The following is a 17,732-nucleotide window of genomic DNA, read 5'->3' on the forward strand; positions in this document are numbered from 1 at the left end:
GCAATTTCCTTTCGAACCCGAAACGGACGGCACCCTGGCGCAGCCAACAAAGAGCAATCCGTCGACCTTGCAGCGCAGTCCTTGTGGTGGATCATCGAACTAGCGGCTCATCTGCAACCCATCGACAACGTAACGGGCGAGCCGGGACAGAGCTCCGTAGACGCTAGGCCATAGGACACAGCGCATAGGGTCAAAAATCGCTTGTTTATTGGTGTATGCAGTATTAACGATAATCGTTTTCACCTCCAGCACAGCAGTGGTACTGCTCCTTCAGACGAGCAAGATCGTCGGTTTTTTTTTGCAACGGAATGCCAGACACGCCAGACTCGGGTGAAGTATCAACAAATGTTGTTTTATAGTCTCTTTACGGCTGGGAAAACAATCGGTTCCATATGGCTTTCGCTGTGAGGCCGTTGCACTTTTAATCCCCACTGTTAGTCGTCGGCACATAGTCTAGTATGTGTGCTCGTGTGCCTTTTATTCCCGAACTATCAGCCGCTTGTCGGTCAATAAATGCGACATTCTTAGTAAGGTTCCATCTTTTCAATTTATTCGAATCTTGCATTAGACGCCCCAAGAAATTTACTTGTTGCTCGCCACGACTTGAGCCTCGACCTGGAAGCACACAACGGAGTTGTTGTTCGCGTCGCGCACATCGATCTCGATGTCCACACGGACCAGCGGGTAGATCGCCAGAATGGGCATCGTCAGGCGGTAGCTGACGTCCTCGGTGGCGCTCAGTGGGCAGCTCGTACCCTGCAGGAAGTTACAGGTGACGGCGTTCACTCCCAACGGATAGTTCGTTACAACACCGAGCGCCGTCGCGGTGGCAACCGTCGTCATCGACTGGACAGTCCGATCTACCGTGGAATGGATTCAAGGTAGAAGCAGAACCTGGGGATTGCTGGAACCCAGCCCGTTCACTGTTAAGCTTACCGGTGGTGAAGTCGATATCGGCAATCACATCCCGTCCGCGAACCAGCTCACACGGCGTGCTGGTACATCCCAAAATGTCCACACTCGTCGGCTGCGAACGGCCTCCGGAGCAAGGGCGGTGTACGTCGCCGTAGACTAGCGCCGCCGGCATGGCAACCAGGGCAATCAGGATGAAGTCGCGGAACATTTTGCGTGTGTTTAACTGGGCTGTTAACCGTTAATTGGATTGGAGTGGCAAAGGCTGCGGTGCGTAACAGTCTCCACAGGGCACTGATTTGCACTGATCGCTCTTAGCTGGCCGATTGATACCAACCTGTTGCACCGTGGCCCCTTTTATATAGGGCGCTCTAATCTGGTTCATTCATACTGGGCCAACTGAGGTGCTATCATTCTCGCACGAGATACATAATTTGATTTATGTGTGAACAGGTGTTCCGGGCTCGATCGCACGAGTCTTCCGCGGGCTGATAATTCAGACACCCCGGTGTGATACTGCGTTAAGTGGGACCAGGTGTTCGGTGCCAGGTGGCGGCTAAAAGGTGCTAATCATCGGTATTGGCAATGGTGGCGGATATTTTTAATTCACTGGAATCTACGGTCTGACGGCACCGGCGGCACCGTTGTCGGTCACAGACCTCCAAGAAGAAAAGATTATCAGGTGACACAAACTGAAGGAACATTTTTTTATGCTCCGTTTGAACCCTATAAAATATGTTGCGAAACAGGATTATTTTATATATCGATTATTGAGAAACTTGTTTGCCCAACTCCAACTCGACGACCCGTCGTCAGCTGTAGTGTTTCGAATATTGGCTTCGTACAAAGCAATGGCGAAGATGGCATTGATGGAGAATTTTTGAGGAGACTGTAAATAATGTAATTTGTAAAAGGGACTTTAAACGTACCTAGAAAGAACTTTGGAAGCAAAATGTTATAAAAACCTACCATCTTCTTATTATTAAGGATTGCCTTGGTTACTAATCTTTTTCTTACTTATTACGTCTTAAAGTAAAGTCTTAACGTAAATCTTAACCTGATCTTATCTTATCTACTATCACGGCACTTTAAACATTGTAACGAAAACATAACATGGTGTAGGTTTAATAGTTCTACTAAATTGGACATCTTCTGCATTGTGCCAGGGAGATAAGGTTAAGACTGATTATTGGAACTTGTTTTGAATCGTTTGTAGTTTCATTCTATGTATGAAAGGCACATTTTTGCCAAACTGGTGATACACATTTTTTTAAGGGCCTTACTGCTGTAATGACTAATTTGTTTTTGATATATATTGAAATACATTCGAACAAACAAACTACGCTCATATTTTTGGAGGTTTTCGACAACGCTGGGCTTTATTGTTTCGTCCCCCGCCTGTGAGAATGCTGTGGCTCTGCGATTCATCACCTTCGCGAGCCTTCCCCGTTTCCCGGGAAGCAATCATGTAAAATACCCTCGAAACGGGTTCGAATTTGTTACAATTTATCGGTGTAACAACAGTTCATAAATTTCCCAGACAATCCCCCGGCCCGGTCCCGGAGCGCGCCTTCACCAATTTCAATTTTCAACGCATCCAACATTATTATGAAATATCGTCATTGGCTAAATGCTCGATTACGCCGTCATTGGCACTACTTGCGCACCGGCGTTATGTAGCGGCGTTAATCGGGAGCCCTCTCATTCACCACCAGCCTGCTCCGGTGCCACTTTAGTTTTTCCACCATTTTCAACCACGCAATGTTGCAAAATGCACCCGCACTCGGGAGTGCTGGCCGGTTTTTGCGATTGAAAATTACACTCAACATTGTTTACACCGTTGCAGCATGAATCACACTGGAAAGCATTATTAAATTATCGAAACTCCTAGCAACGACGGCCTGTGACCCCCTCTACGCCCTGTTCTGGCAGAACAGAGGACAAACTTTTACCATTTTCCGGAGCGCTAATGCGTGGCTCGGAATGAACTTTAAATTCGAGCGGAGCGGTTCTGGGCGGACCGGTACCTTCGACTCCGGTGGGCCTGAGTGATAAATGTGGCTTTTTATGTTGTGATCATTTAATAAACGCACGCAAACGCAATACGGCAAACGGGATCAGTCTCTGGCGTACGGAAAAGGATACACACCGTTGGGACATTAGTGGCGATAAAAGGGGGAAAAAAATGGCACCCTCTACCGTTGTTCGGGCGTTCTTGTGGTTGAACGTCCGATGAACACAGAAACACACCCCTCAGACGATGTGACTTCACTTTTTTTCTCCCTCTCGTCCTCTCTGTTTCTGCTCGGTGCGATGCGTGTGATGGTGCAAATTTATTTATCGTGTTATTGTGTCTCAAATATGAGCTAATGTTTATTAGTCGTCGGGGCAGCGGCCCAAAATCTGGCCTTCGGAAGCAAAGGGACAGTATTAATTCCGGTGGTCAGAGACCGCACATAAATAAGCCCGGACCGGATTCGACCCGGCGCCGGCGCTGCTGCTGCTGCAGCAAGAGGATCGCATATCGACCATTATCCCAAATGGCATCCCGAAAAACAACGGCGGTAAAGCGTCAGAAAGCAAAAAGCAAGGCGGCCGGCCAGTGCAGCCGAAACTCCCAGCCGGAGATGACTGATTGAAAAATATTGTTGACCAGGGACGCAGAAAGGAAGTTGGCCGTGCTGTGCTGTGCTGTGCGACACGGATGGGCACTCCCGAGTGACACCGGAAGGGATGATGCAGGACCCCAAAAAAGGACCAAAAATTGAGTCATAAATTAATAGAGCGCGGCCTTCGGTGCGTGATTTGATTACATAAAAGGGCACCGGTCCCATGAGCGGACCGGTTTTCGAAGATGAACAATCGACCTGTCCCGAGGAGCTGCTAGAAAACGGCGATTTGATATTAAATTTGCGATTCCGCTTGTCACTGGCATGGAGTGGAAATTAATTGCCTCACGCGACTGATTTATTAATACGTCAATGTATTAGCGAGAGCATGCATCATAAACTAGAATGCCCGCCGGAAGGTAGCGATCGATCGCAAACCGCAACGCACCGGAACTGCCGCCGTTATCGGGAGTGGTCTTCGGGGAGGCATAACACTGGCCCTGTCGGCAATCCTTTACGCGGCTCAAGGAGATTGAACGCCACCGCGAGGAACATTTGCTGAGTAATGGAAAACAATACCCACCCAACACATCCGAGACGCTAGTCGACCCTTTTTCCTGTGTGTGCCGTTCGCGACCTGTCGAAACAAGTCAAAGTACACAAAAGTGGGAGGGCCAGCATAACAAAACGCCCAAAACATCCATTCGCCCATTAGGCGGCAAAAAAGAGGAACAGACCCAAAAATATATCGAAAGCCAAATCCAGCAAATCACCAGAGGGCAATTTGTTTTCGTCCTGCAAACGCTGCTCTTCACACGGGTCTTCATTTGCGGGGCCCCGAAAGGATCCTTAGCATCACGAGTGGAGAGACCAATCACTCGCCGTTCACGGTCGGCGATGCCAGTGGTACTCGGAACGGAAGATCATCCTTTTTAAGTGAAGCAATCAAAGCGGCAACACGCATTACACAATTCAACTGCCGCAGACGGATTAAAAAGCACTACAGGACCCACGGTTGGTTGAGTAACACCGAGCAGGACGTGCTGAATCAATTTGTTACCTTCCATTAGAGCGTTTCGGTGCGTGAACCGCGAGACGCCTTGATCCTTTGGCGGGAAGTTCTTACTCACCTACTTCAGCTCATCTGAAGGATTGTCCAATTTAATCCTTTTCTTTTCTAGCCATCGCCTTTCTTCATGCAGAGACTTGCCAAGTGTTTCCCCTTTCGAATTTGTAGAAGGCTTTATGTTTCCCTTTCGACATGGTTCATTCTTTATGAATTTCTCACTTCTGTTCGGTAGTTACGATAGCGAAGGACATACAAAGTGCTATCCACTTCATTCCATTCAATACTTGAAGAGAAGAAGCAGAGAACCAAGCTATTATTATGTTAAATCAATTTTAGAATCATATTAGGCCAGAAATCAACAAGCTAACCGGAACAAGATAAGTATATACCAAAGTCCTAAACGTTGTTAAGATGACTCCATTCGATAAATCGACCAAATTTTCTTATGACAAAAAGAATAGGAATGCTGGAGCTGCAGCTGTCGCCATAACGCTAACGATCGAAGTGACTTTTGGCTCAACAGTTGTATTTACCACACAGCCAGAGAGAAAGAGTTTGCTATGATGTAGTATTAAAGTTTAGTGAATTGATGCACAGTTCCACATGAAATTCCTCTAATGCGGTCTAAAAATCTTTCAAAGATCCCGAAAACACGTTGCTGTTTTTAAAGTGTGTCGTGCAGTAATATACGCTTGTCTCAAAGGTTAAGCCATGCATGTCTAAGTACGAACAGATTTAATGTGAAATTGCATAAGGCTCAGTATAACAGCTATAATTTACACACTCCAGTCACTCTTCGCAGCACCATAACTTCCAGCAAAGCAGAAAAGCCTGTTGGAATAAACAGGAGCCCAAAATAGTCTCTCTCTCTCATCCAAAACAGCCCCGGCGTCGGATGCGTAACTTTAGCCCATCAACAACGCATATGAAATCACTGGCCCCCCGCCAGCAGCCTCCTCACCGCACTGTGGACCATCGGTCTCACCACGAAAATTGATCTTATTAAACTTTCCGAATTTTCCCGGATCAACACGGCGGCGCCCCCTGGCTCAATGGGCAACGCGTGTCGCCAGATGAGCCCTGGTGACTCAGGGCAACAGATGGGCCACACGGTGGCAAATAAAAAGTTTTCCAACGCGAAACAAGGCGACATAAAGCGAGAGTTTGACGGGAAAAGTTTCCCTAATAAACGAAGTCATTTCGGAGTGTGTCTCCGTCGCCGCATGGGGACCGGCGGGACACGGCACAAGAATTTGAAGGACGAAACTAAACCGACAGGCCACTTGTCGTTGTCGCCCGTTGGGCGCCAGCGCGCCTGTCGCGCCTTCGAACCTTCGGGAAGCCACATAAAAATGCCGGAATCGAAAGCTTCTTGGACAGAGAAAGCTGGTGGACAACTAAGTTTCAAATAATTGTTTCGCTCGGTTTGCAAACCACAAACATGAAAGAAAAACGACCGAGCCAAGAAGTTCTGTGACAGGTGAGTCCAATCAACGTAATTTGGGCGACCTCACTAATGCTCCAATTTGCTTGCAGGAACCGATCATGAAGGTCATCGGCCGGGCCACGCGGTACGTCAAGGCGATGTTTGTTTCATGAATATTCAATCACATCTAACACAGGAAGGTTCTCTGGGCCTTACCCCATTTTTCAGGCCACTCAGCACAACAGCGTTAGAAGAAGAAGGGCCTCGTGAGAATGATACATTACAATGGGCCCTTTACGAGGTAAGTCGGCTCAAATTAGTGGGCCTCGCTCATCGATGCGTGTTAGTTTTGTGTTTTGTGCGCAAAACCCAAAATTATGACCCTCTCGACGGGTCGACACGAGTCCTGTGTCAGAGGACACATGATAAATGCGGCGACCATGTTCGCCTGGCACTGGCAGAGATTTTAGCCTCACAAATCGTTTGCAAGTGTGGCAAGCTATTGTACCTTCATCCTCCGGGCACCAAACAAAGCATTCATCAGTTCCTTCCCGTTTCGTTTGCCGTGCCCTCTGGAGCGCTACCTGCGCTCCTCGGTGGGATGACTTCATTTGTAATCTAATGTAAAGTTGCAAGCTTCATTGAAGAAAAGGCCTCCCTACGCGGACCGAAACAATCGGCGACCGGATTATTCGTCGCAAAAAATAGGTTATCCTGTGCGCCCTTTCTTCGGAAACATTCGTTTCGGGCGCACCCGGAACGGAAATCCCCAATTCATCTTCCGGCATTCGGGGCACGTTTTGCGGGGCGAAGGATCGAAAAAATGCTGCATTTTGTTTCATCCTTTTCAGCCCGACAGCGGTGTCCTGGCGAATAAATGAATATTAATGATAATTCCTACGCTCAGGAGTGCCTTTGCGCCGCACTGGCCATAAATCTATCACACTATACAAAGGACTCCAAACTTCTCCGATTCAAATCTGCTAGTGTGCCTCTCTAGTTCGGGGTTGCCTTTTTCCGGCACTGTCTCGCTACACACGCCCGAATAGATTTGTGTAAAAAGTTTTTCATTGCGTTTGGCAGCTCCGCTATAAAGTTGTAACAAGTCATTTCTCTCACCGAACGACCGTCCGTTGGCCAACTTACCAATATTAGATGAAAACCAATCACTTAATCCACGAATCGGCTCTTCGGCTGACCCCCGGACCCGCCTTGAAGGCATTGACTCACTTTGACAGCACATTTGGCCATTCTGCAACGAGCGCCCCCTGATGCGGCTTCCCGTGATGAGTTATGAGCGGAGCATGCACCCAAACATTGCTTTCACCCTCACGAACGCCGAGTGCGTATTGTTTGTGATCCTGTCAATTAAACATCTGACTCATGGCCGTCGAGCGAAAGAGAGGCCTAGGCCGAAAGTAGATCAAACTCCGTTTGTAAAAGTCAAACAAATCAACGCGTACGAGATGGGACAGGGTCCTGCCAGCTCGTGGGAGGGATGTTTAAACCTCGGCACCACTTCAACGGCAACCCGGGTAAACATCCGGGTGATCCCGCACCAAGCGACGGCCGAAAGTCGAAAAGGCTGGACCTCGGCAGCAGGGCGAAAGATTGATCGGAGGGAGAATCGGGGTCCAGCAACAGCCCTTAACTCGCCTCTCGGTGGCGTTGATGGATGGGACTCGTCGTACACTATGTCCGGAAAGTGTCTCTCCGGTGCCTGGCGAATCGATACGAGAGTGCAACCAGTGTGCTGCGGACAAGCAAACTTCGGACAGGCCCCTTTTCGGCATCCGTCTGCCCGTCCGATGCACAACTGCTGCCCGGTATCCCGGGTTTGCTGGGTGAGGCGCGTTAGCAAGCTATTTGATACGCTGGAGCCCATAAGTTGACTTTTCAGTGACACGAGACCGGGCCAACTTGTTTTAATTCCGCTCCCATGACCCACGTATTTAGGGCACGAAACGGGTTGCCGACCGATCAGGCATCGGGTACGTACGAGTATGATGGTTGACGTTCTAGGACGAGATGCCAGGCATCGGTTTCGGGCGTGTGGCGTATCTCGGTGAACATCTCGATCAGCCCGGTTCCGCACGCTCCCGAGGCGGCCCATATTTTATTCTACAAGATAAAGCGCTCAGTCAATATTTGATTTTCGGAAACATGCACATTGAATTATGTTTCAGGGCTGGGCGACGGTCGGATGCGGGTCGCGTCACGATGGCGCGCTAATGCTTGGGAAAACGGCAGCAGCGGCAGTTGACACCTTTGAAGGTTGCTAAAAAGTCTCTTACTAGGCTCGGGTTTTTTCGGCTTCGAACGGGGGACGCGCGTAATGCGGCCTCCGGGGAGATATTAGAGCCTTTCGGTTCATAATTTCATCGACACGGTGCCCACCCGCGGCCACGTCAAACGGATACGACATGATATTTGCATTACGCGGTTTTGGGCGAAAATCAAGTCCTATTACGCTGAGTGCAAATGGCGGTGTTCATCGGAACGAGCCGGAACTGGAATCAGACTCTTTTAACGGCTTAGAAATTTAAATTGTCTATACCCACAAATAGATACAATATCCAATTCCAGAATAAACTCGTGTAGGCTATGAGATTGTATTATTTTGACAGAAAAGATTGTTGAAAATACAGCTTTCAGGGGTGTTTATTTCTCTTCAAATTAGATTTTCTGTTTTTTCGGTCTTATCATTTGTCACAGATTTTATCAGCGTAATTTCTAGACGTTATTCTTGTTTGGGTAAACAACGTCCAATGCCTGATTCCAACGCGTGGAAGCTATTAAACACAACACTCATTTGCGGACCAGTGATATTGCGGAGACTTCATCCCAAGAAGGTCTTCTTGTTGTGAAGCCACCAGTATCCTCGCGCACGTTTCATCGCTTAATGTTGGGCGCCTAATGGTTCAATTAGGTCACTAATATTCATTTCATCACCAACGGTTCCGACGGATCCCTAATGTGTCTTTGCAAAAATATTACGAAAACGACGGTTTGGCTGCCGCAAAGCGAGGGCAATAGCACGATAGGGACCGAGCCAAAGGACCACGTTATTTACCATACCAACGTGCGTCCCAGTGTCACGCACTGTGTCTCAAAATCCCTGATCCCTCTGTTCACGCACCGAACGCTAGGCGCCGTCGTGCAGCGTGATGTCTCCCTCTTCGGCTACTTCGTTGCAGTTTCACGTTTCGCCAAGATGAGCCTGTAAAAGTGTCGCATAATTTAGTTTACAACTGCAAAACTGTCATAAGCCTCAGTACGCGTTCCGGATGTGCTTCCTTGCGCCCTAGACCTAGACATCTACCTCATCCGAAGGGTCCACGGATTAGCCATGCCTTTTGGAAGCGAGGAATATCCAAATGAAAAACTCTCCACCGAGAGATGCTTTCATAACCAGTCCCATCAATTTGCACACTTTTTCACTTAATTTTGCCCTTTATGTGCTGCTTCATTCGCACGGTTTTACGACTCGGCGGCCGCTTTATTGTCCGCCGGGCGCCAAACTGGCAGCGCAAACGGTAGCACTATTACACCTAGCACCCATCCTAGGACCGAATCGACTCGAAATGGGGTGACAAAAAAATGGAGGCAAAATTCACGACTGTAAAATAATATGCAAATTATGCGTCGAGCGTGTTGAAAGCTACGCTCGAGACGCCCGACACGATCGTGAGGGTGACTTAAGTGCATACGGTTGCCTTCCTTGTCAAAGATGAAAGACTTATGTATATCGACCTGTAGTCTGGTTTCGCTCGGCCAGGACCCCAAAAGCGGGGGATATTTTGTCACTTCCTAAGAACGAGACGTTGGGAAGCTCACTTTGTTTATCTGCCACCGGAAGCCGCAGTTTCGGATCCCGTCAAACCCCGGTACGTGCTCCGGGTGGAAACCGAATCGTTTAAGCAACAGTCTTTAGCTTTCACCCAAAATCAACGGTCCACGGTACGACGGTCCTTGCGGTCCTATGCGATACGAGCAAAAATTTTGCCATCGCTTGCAAAACTAGCGAACGGGAAATCTATTTTCCATTTGCACCCCATTCTAGCGATTGAACAGTCAGCAGTTTCGTGCTGTATTGCCAAGTGTGTTCTCAACACACGCTGCCGAGCTCCTTTATCCCGAACATCACGTATTGCACACCAGAATGATCCCCTAAACGACGTGTAAATGTATTAACTGTCTTTAACACAGATCGCACAAATCGGCGGACAGTAGGTCACCCAAAACAAATGGTTTAAAATGATTCCAGTTGATTCTCGATTGCTCGATATTCTTATGGGACTGAGACATAAGAATATTATTAAAAATCGTTCGTAATACTTACCAAAAATATTAGAAGTATTTAGAGGACCGCAAAGAATCTATAAAGAAATCTTTTCTTTGCAGTCAATAAGCAAGTATCCTTATGTCAACCGTTTCAGGATAGTTTTAAGAAAGAAATACATCGTTTCATTCGCTAACCACCCAAAGCGAGAATTAGTTATTTATTCTTAAACTTGGCTTTATACAATTAACTTTTTTAATTTACGAACTATATATTTCCTTGCGTCGTACTTAATATCACGTCGTATTTGCTAACCACACCACTATTTTATTATTTATCTTAATTTATGTGACGAAAAAAAAATTACTTCATTCGGCAAATGCCGCAAAGCGTACAGGAAGCATAAAGGACATTTGGTGACGGTGTTCTGGTGCTCTTGGTCCCACTTCAACCCGATTGAGTGCCGTGTGCCGCACAGCCAAAGTGGAAGCTTTATTTTGTCACTTTGCTTTGATTCGGATCCAAGCCGCACGAGCTCCACTCATTTGATGCAAAAGCAATCCACCCAAAGTAAGACATTTCCACGAGAGTCAACCGATTTCAATTATGTGCTAGGATGCGACCGCATAAAACAGTCCTCGGCGCGCCGCTCTCCTCGTTGTCACTCTTTGCCGAGGCGAGGTCTTCGGGGGTATGACCGAGCAGCACCATACCAAGACAGTGCGAAAGACACATTCGCCCGCGGTGGCCGTGCTACACTACCGAGGAAAGACTACCGGAACAGGGCCGACATCCTTTTGTTTCGCGGAGAAAATCATTTCCCGCCGAGCATACCCCCCACCGGGCTGCTCTGCCTCCCGGACAAGTGTCACCGGAGGGGACTGCGTTGACTTTGCGTAATGTTCTGCCAGCTGCCAGCCAACTCCGGTCGCTCGCCGGATGTCGCTCGCCGGTCACTGGACCGGACTTCGTGGCCGGCAGCGCGCATTTAGCGCGGCAAATCGGCGCGGTTCGGCGGGACCAGGACACTCTTTGTTTGCTCTGCGCTGGATGAAACTTGAAAATGAGCAAGTTCCTCCTTTTGTTCCTCTTTCGTGACATTTCTGGAGAGGACGAGACGAGGCGTCCGGTTCCCGTTTTTTTCCCCCGTCGTCCGCCCTAACAGCCGCGCGCACGGAACAATAGCCGGGCGGGGTGAGTGTTCACTTAAATGCAAACATTTCTTCACGAACGAGAGGGAAGCTTTTTGCCGCCGTTTTGGAGGTCCTCACGATGGGGAAGTTCCTTTGGGAGGATTAGAATTTTTGACATCACTTGAAATGGCCGGAAGTGCAAAAAACATCTGAACGACCAGAAAGTTGTCGTAGATGTCCTTTCGTTGAACAGGGTGGGCGCCATTGTCGTTCGACCTTAGTACGCCGAGCTTAAGAGTCCCATTCATCTCAGGGCTCCTCTAAAATTTTATATGCATAAAAGGCAAATGACAATTGTAAGTCAGATCGTTCATCGATCAAAAACATCGACTAATAAAAAAATGTCTTCGGCTGCCGCATTATGTAGTCGTCGACAGCCCTGTAGGACTGAAGTTCGATTGAGTTCGGCTGAAAACTGTGGTAAAATATTCAATTAACTGCGCAAGTCTTCGTCAATTTTCATTCTTCGTTGAGTGACAGCATTTGATGTTCACCGCACGCACGCTTCTATTCCGAAACATCACGTTTGGGCGGAACGAAGTTTGCGAAGCCATCCAGTATGACATAAAATCATATCTTTCACCGTTTTATTGCAATTGGACGTAATTTTTGGATAACCGTCCCGATATTTGTCATTCGCACGAAAGTCTGTCAACCGAAGCGAGCACGTGTCCCCGTGTCGAAGATGAAACTTACTATTTGAAGACGCAACACAACAGGTCGTGATATGAAGGATGGATTTTGCCCCAAACCTACCCAGTTTGCTACGAGCCTACGCTTGTACTGATTTTTCCTTCATTTCCCTCAGCCTCAGTCGTGGGGGGACGTATCGGCACGCACATTTGTCAAGTTTTCCCTCAAGACATCTTTCCACAATTCGGTCCGGCGTTGGGGGCCCACATGTTATCTTCCGTCGACCGACGCTCGGAGCACGCGTTGCATCGGCCTTCTGCGACGACCAAATCGAGGGTTTTTTCCTTTCCGATGGCCATTCTGGCCTACTATCGGTCCCCTGTGACGCGAGAGGGTTGAAGGTTTGAAATCTAAAATCAGTGAAACGAATTGTGTCCCAAACGCTCGTCGTCCCCTTCGGAAGCTCGTTGGTTAGAGGTTAAGAAAGCGAAAATTTCGCATCCCAAAATATGGCCAAAGTCGAATAAATATTTAGAGTCTCATTTTACAGCCCAACGAGCACAATTCGGATGTGTGTAAAGAGTTCTGTCTCCGCTTTTTTACGGACGATGGGCCACTTTTGGGTTGGGTCCGCAAACAATTTCGATGCTGGTCACTGTTCGCAGTGTGTTTACTTGGCATAAAAATTAGTAGCCCCGTGTGGGTCTAGAAAACATTGACTTTCCGAGAAGGTCGCGTGATGCATGATGTCTACAATCCGTACCGCAGCGACACTGTTTCGAAGGTTTTCTGATGAAGGACGATGAGCAAAGGAGCCTACAACCGCACCGGAGCCACCATCAAAACCGGCACCGAAAAGGACATCGAATTTTATTGGCCACCGGTCCGCGTTGGAAAACGTTGCTCGGGACGCTTCGCAACATTACTCTCGACACGTCGATCGACTTCTCAACAGGCCCCAAGGAAATCCTTTGCCGGTTCCAACAAAAAACCAATTGAAGTCCCGAGTCCTGAGGCCGGGAGGGTGGAATAACAAAGCCGAAAGCGTCCGTCTTACCGCCAGGAAACAGATTGGGCCACAGCGTTCCGGCGAAATCTGTCTTTCCTGGGTTTATCTCTGTTCTTCGGATTTTTCTCCAATTTTTCTTTTCGATTTCAGTTTAGCGGAAAATTTCGATCCAAACAAAAGTTGGTTGTGGCGGCTGCTGGCTGGTAAACGGTGGTATTTTCCTTTTTCTCCTGTGGTTGGTGGCGATCACGGACAATGAATAAAATGCCGGAAACGCCGGTGCCCGTTCCGCCGCCAGCGAACGATCCCAATCAACGCAAACAAATGCAATTTTAACAATTGAAAACAGCACAACGATTACCGAGGAAGCAAAACGGAAGAGGAGTTTCCTTTCCCGAAACCATGGGGCAAATCTTCGTCTTCGGTTTTCGGACCGAGTCGTACAATTGGGTTCGTTAGCTATTTATCAATAATTTTTCTACTGCATCTAGCCCGGGAAGGATCAAATTTTGTGTAGGTCTATTGCTCTCCAACCGGTGGCAGTATGGATGAAAAGAACTCAATAATAGAAAGTAGGACTTTTCATACATTTTTAGCAACTCATTTTATTTTCTATACTTTTAGTTGTTTAATAATGTATTAAAACAAACATAATGTTCATCCGAACATCACGGGTCCTGCGGAAGCGAGCGACCTCACGACCTCATAAATCAACACTTATGATCGACCTATCTAAATCGAAATCTACAAAAAGCACTCAACGGCAATAAATTGGAACCAACTATCGCCCATTTTGTGTAAAGTGCAAAACTAGCGAAACTCCAGTTTTTTGCGCAATGATTATAAACATAACTCGAAACTCGATGTTCGATGCAAAATGGTTGGCATATATGAGGGAGCAGAACAGTTCAGCTTTAAAATATTTTCAAAACTCTTTTTTTATCTTATAAGAACGAACCGGGCCGTATTTATAACTCGAACTTGTTAGTGAAATAGTTGAACTCATTTTACAAATTCGCCAAAAAAGCTAGTTGGACTGTTGGGAACAGATTATTAGTTCAGCTCACCATTCTCATCACTCAAAATAAACATTTAAAATTGAGCCTACATTTAGTCGTGATTGAAAAACGTGATTGAGCTCTTGTGATCCGCATTATCAACGGACGACCCCCAGCAGGATCCACACCTACATAGAAAAGCAGACCCTTTAACAGAATCAACATCTGCTAGATCCTTGATATGATGGGATATCGGGGTGAAAGTGGAATCGTTTCGAGCCAACTTCTTTGACTTTATTCTCAGCGTCGGGCACCAGTCGGCAAGCTTCCGCCGGATCACCGTCACAGCGAGTTTCTTCCTTCCAACCGAGGGTCTGGTTTAATATCAGCTAAAGTATGTGGACAGTTAGTATCAACAGAGGGCAATAGATCCTTCTCCATCTACCTGGCGTCCTCTGTGTGGCGCACTACCGTGTTCAGCTTAACAAGTCTCTGGCTGAAGCAGGTAACAGGTCTTCGGAAAGTCCCACTAACGAGGGCTTTTTGGTCGAAAACTTTGGTCCATTTTTTTTGCTCGTTCGCTCTGCCGAAATTGCATCATACTCCACCGTCAGCGCTCGTGTCGTCGCTTTCCACAGCGACTCGGGTGCAACATAAAACTACTCGAAAAGAACCACTCGTAAACTGCATACTTCTACCGTTTATGCTCGGGCTAAGTTCTCACACCATACCGGGGTGTTTTCTCAAGATCACTTTTCACTCTTGCCGTGGCAATCCGGGAAATCGACCTGAACGTCCTACACTCGCCGAGAGGTCTGGGTCTTGGGAGTTCAAAGGCAAGTAAAGCATAAAAATTTAACACTTGCTAACTCACGTCACATGAGAAGTTTTGAGTTTCTTTTGGTTTGTTTACGGTAATCTGAAAAATAAATGGCCTATATTTCGAAAGTAATTCTTCTTCCTGCAAATGAGAAGTCAAATCTTTGTTTGTCTTAAAATTAAGTCGAATCGCAAACAGGCTCGTAGGCTCGTACAATACATGGCGATCATTAAAAGTTTCTTCGTACAAACCCTGAACGTGCTCACCAGGACTACACCACATTTGCACATAACGCCAATGCGAGGAAGTTAAACGTCGCGCTTTCATTTTTAGTACAGAATGACCGGGAATCATCTCTAGAGCCCTACTCCGTTTCTGCAAACAATCAACGTCCTGATAAACTGATAGCCTCGAAGCAAGGTCCCCACGCGACACGGCACTTTAAATGGTCGTAAACGCTGAAATGGAATCACATTTCCGTGTGGCAACGTTATTGGAAACCGATATCGATACGGACCGACGGAGATGAGCGGCCCAGCAGCCTGCCAGTTGCGCCTTCGGCTCCTTCTAGAGTGCCCACTAAAAAGGATTCACCCCGAGCGGCGAAGATAATAATGGTAAAAGAAAAAGAACGCAGCCGCGCCCAGTCCCACGAAACAGTGACACCGAAACACAAACATAAGCCTCGGCTCACTGGCAAACACGGCCATCAACGACATGTGCACATTATCTCACCATACTCACCCACCGAGCCAAAGGCCGGCCACAGTTTCTGGAGGGATCAGCGGGACCAAACAGCAACCCCCTTCGCCCAAACACTTTGGCCCTGGCCGGGCTTCTTCCACTCTCGGGATGAATTTCCGTCGACGCTTTTCCTAAACAAACACCCAATCCGCATGCAGCGCGCCGGGAGAAAAACAATAGACCTGACCGGTGTTTGATGCATGGAACCACGTCCCACGCCGAAGCTCTCCTTTCGGAGGTTGCACTGAGCGGATAAGTGTATCAAGTGAACTGCAGCACCGGACCCGGGGCTCAAGCCCCCGGAGCAGGGTCCCTCCCGGAAGGCTATCCATCGGTCGGTTGAAGGGAAATCCGTCCCAACGGTAAGGACCTGCGGATGGCGTGGTTGGTACTTAAAGTGGGATCGCTCGGAACGAAGCTAGATTATCCTTTTTATTTTATTCTGAGCGCCCCTGCCGTGAGGAAAGGATAAAATCACATTACTCGAGAGCACCGAGCACCCTTGGCAGTGTGTAAACAAAGAAATAGTACTTAAATAGATCTTATCGCACCAAAAAGGGTGGCAATCCGTGGTGGCTTTCCTTCCGACCGCTCGCTCGTTCGTCGCCGTTCCAATGCACCACGGGAACGGTTTATTAATCCTTCGCCTACAACTGCGCTGGACTTAAAATTCGTACCGCACACCATTACAGCACATAAAACGTCTTCCGTTAAACGTTTTTACTGTGTGCGTGGCAAGCAATCAATAGGAAATTGAGCATAAAATGGTCCCGGGTCTCGGGAACCGTAAACATTGACCGACCGATGGGTATCTACGGCACACGCAAACACAGCCCACGCAACCCCGGTCCAAAGTTTGATCGGCAAACAAATCGACGCGTATCGGTTCAAAATTTTATTAATTAATTAATGCCACAGAAACCTAGGCCAGCGACGGTCCCTGTCATAGTTCCCGGGCGACCCGAAAGATTGCGATCCCGAACCGGGGTCGGTTTGTTTGCCTTTCGAAACTAATAGACCCGGCCCGGTGCGTGCCCGAGGACGCTGGGGCAATACTAATTAAGTGCCGGCGGCTAATCAAACAACGCCGCCACCGAACCACGGCCCATTGCGGTCCCGAGTCAGGATACGATTTAATTAACCGAATTTAGCACAAAAATAGAGCGCCAAGCGCGGGCGGAAAGCCGTGTTCGGACGCCGGCGTGCCGGGTTGATGATAATGTAGCGGGCCCCGAAAGTCGTGGCCAGCAAGGAACGAGCGCTTTACGCGAACGGCACCTTCCGAAAGGATCGACCTGTCCTCCGGGCTCCGTGCTGCTTTGGTTGGGAAAAGGTCACCCTAACGATACTTATTAGTCCGGGCAGTGGTATTTGACATTCGAGCATGATGAGGGGGCATCGCTAACTTGTTGAAGTGAGCGCCACGGTGGGGAGCTCTAGCAATCAATGCCGGCCCCCTGAACCGTATTTGAAAGCCAAGGCGTATGCAAAAATTATTTTCATATCACTTATTCATCAGCGTGGCACGTGCCACAGCCCTCGAGAGGTTGTTTGTTTTACAACATAACCTACACCCGATTGACAGAGAGAGAGTGAGAGAGAGAGAGCAAAAGTTAACTAAAGGCAAACCTAGTGCGGCAATCAGTCTCCGAAGGGGGCCACTGGCTGTGGTGATTTGGGTGTCCTTTTAAAAGTAGAGCCATCGCTTGGGCTTGCTTTGATTAGGAGTTTAGAATCACTTCGATGCTGCGATGTGGCTGCTTGTGCCGAGTGTTCCGAGAGTGTGTCCTAAACTCCGGTCACTGCAGAGAAATATGTTTAGAGTAACTTTTCCTACTTCCAAATCAACCCCCCGTGGCCTAACCACCCGAACAATGTTTGCCGCCCGTACTAAAGCTAGTAAGAAAAATGTGAAAATTCCAAGAAAATATTTCCCTTCCATAGGGAACACAACAACAAAGCTGCGTTGATTAGGGCGGCAATTGGAAAACATTAAACGGGGGCAACGGTAACGAAGCCATACGACGGTGGCAACAG

General features: G+C 48.0%; 1 protein-coding gene across 1 annotated transcript; it reads right to left on the reverse strand.

Moving 5' to 3' along the window:
- Window positions 1-582: 582 nt before the first annotated feature.
- On the reverse strand, window positions 583-1,123 carry LOC128269919 (NPC intracellular cholesterol transporter 2 homolog a-like). The gene is made up of 2 exons (XM_053007323.1): window positions 937-1,123; window positions 583-860 (listed from the first exon to the last, which is right to left on the reverse strand). The coding sequence occupies exons 1-2, from the start codon at window positions 1,121-1,123 to the stop codon at window positions 583-585; spliced, it is 465 nt and encodes a 154-aa protein (XP_052863283.1).
- Between the last annotated feature and the right edge of the window lie 16,609 nt (window positions 1,124-17,732).

The sequence above is a fragment of the Anopheles cruzii genome, chromosome 3 (assembly GCF_943734635.1).
Source record: "Anopheles cruzii chromosome 3, idAnoCruzAS_RS32_06, whole genome shotgun sequence".
NCBI classification, from domain to species: Eukaryota; Metazoa; Arthropoda; class Insecta; order Diptera; family Culicidae; genus Anopheles; species Anopheles cruzii.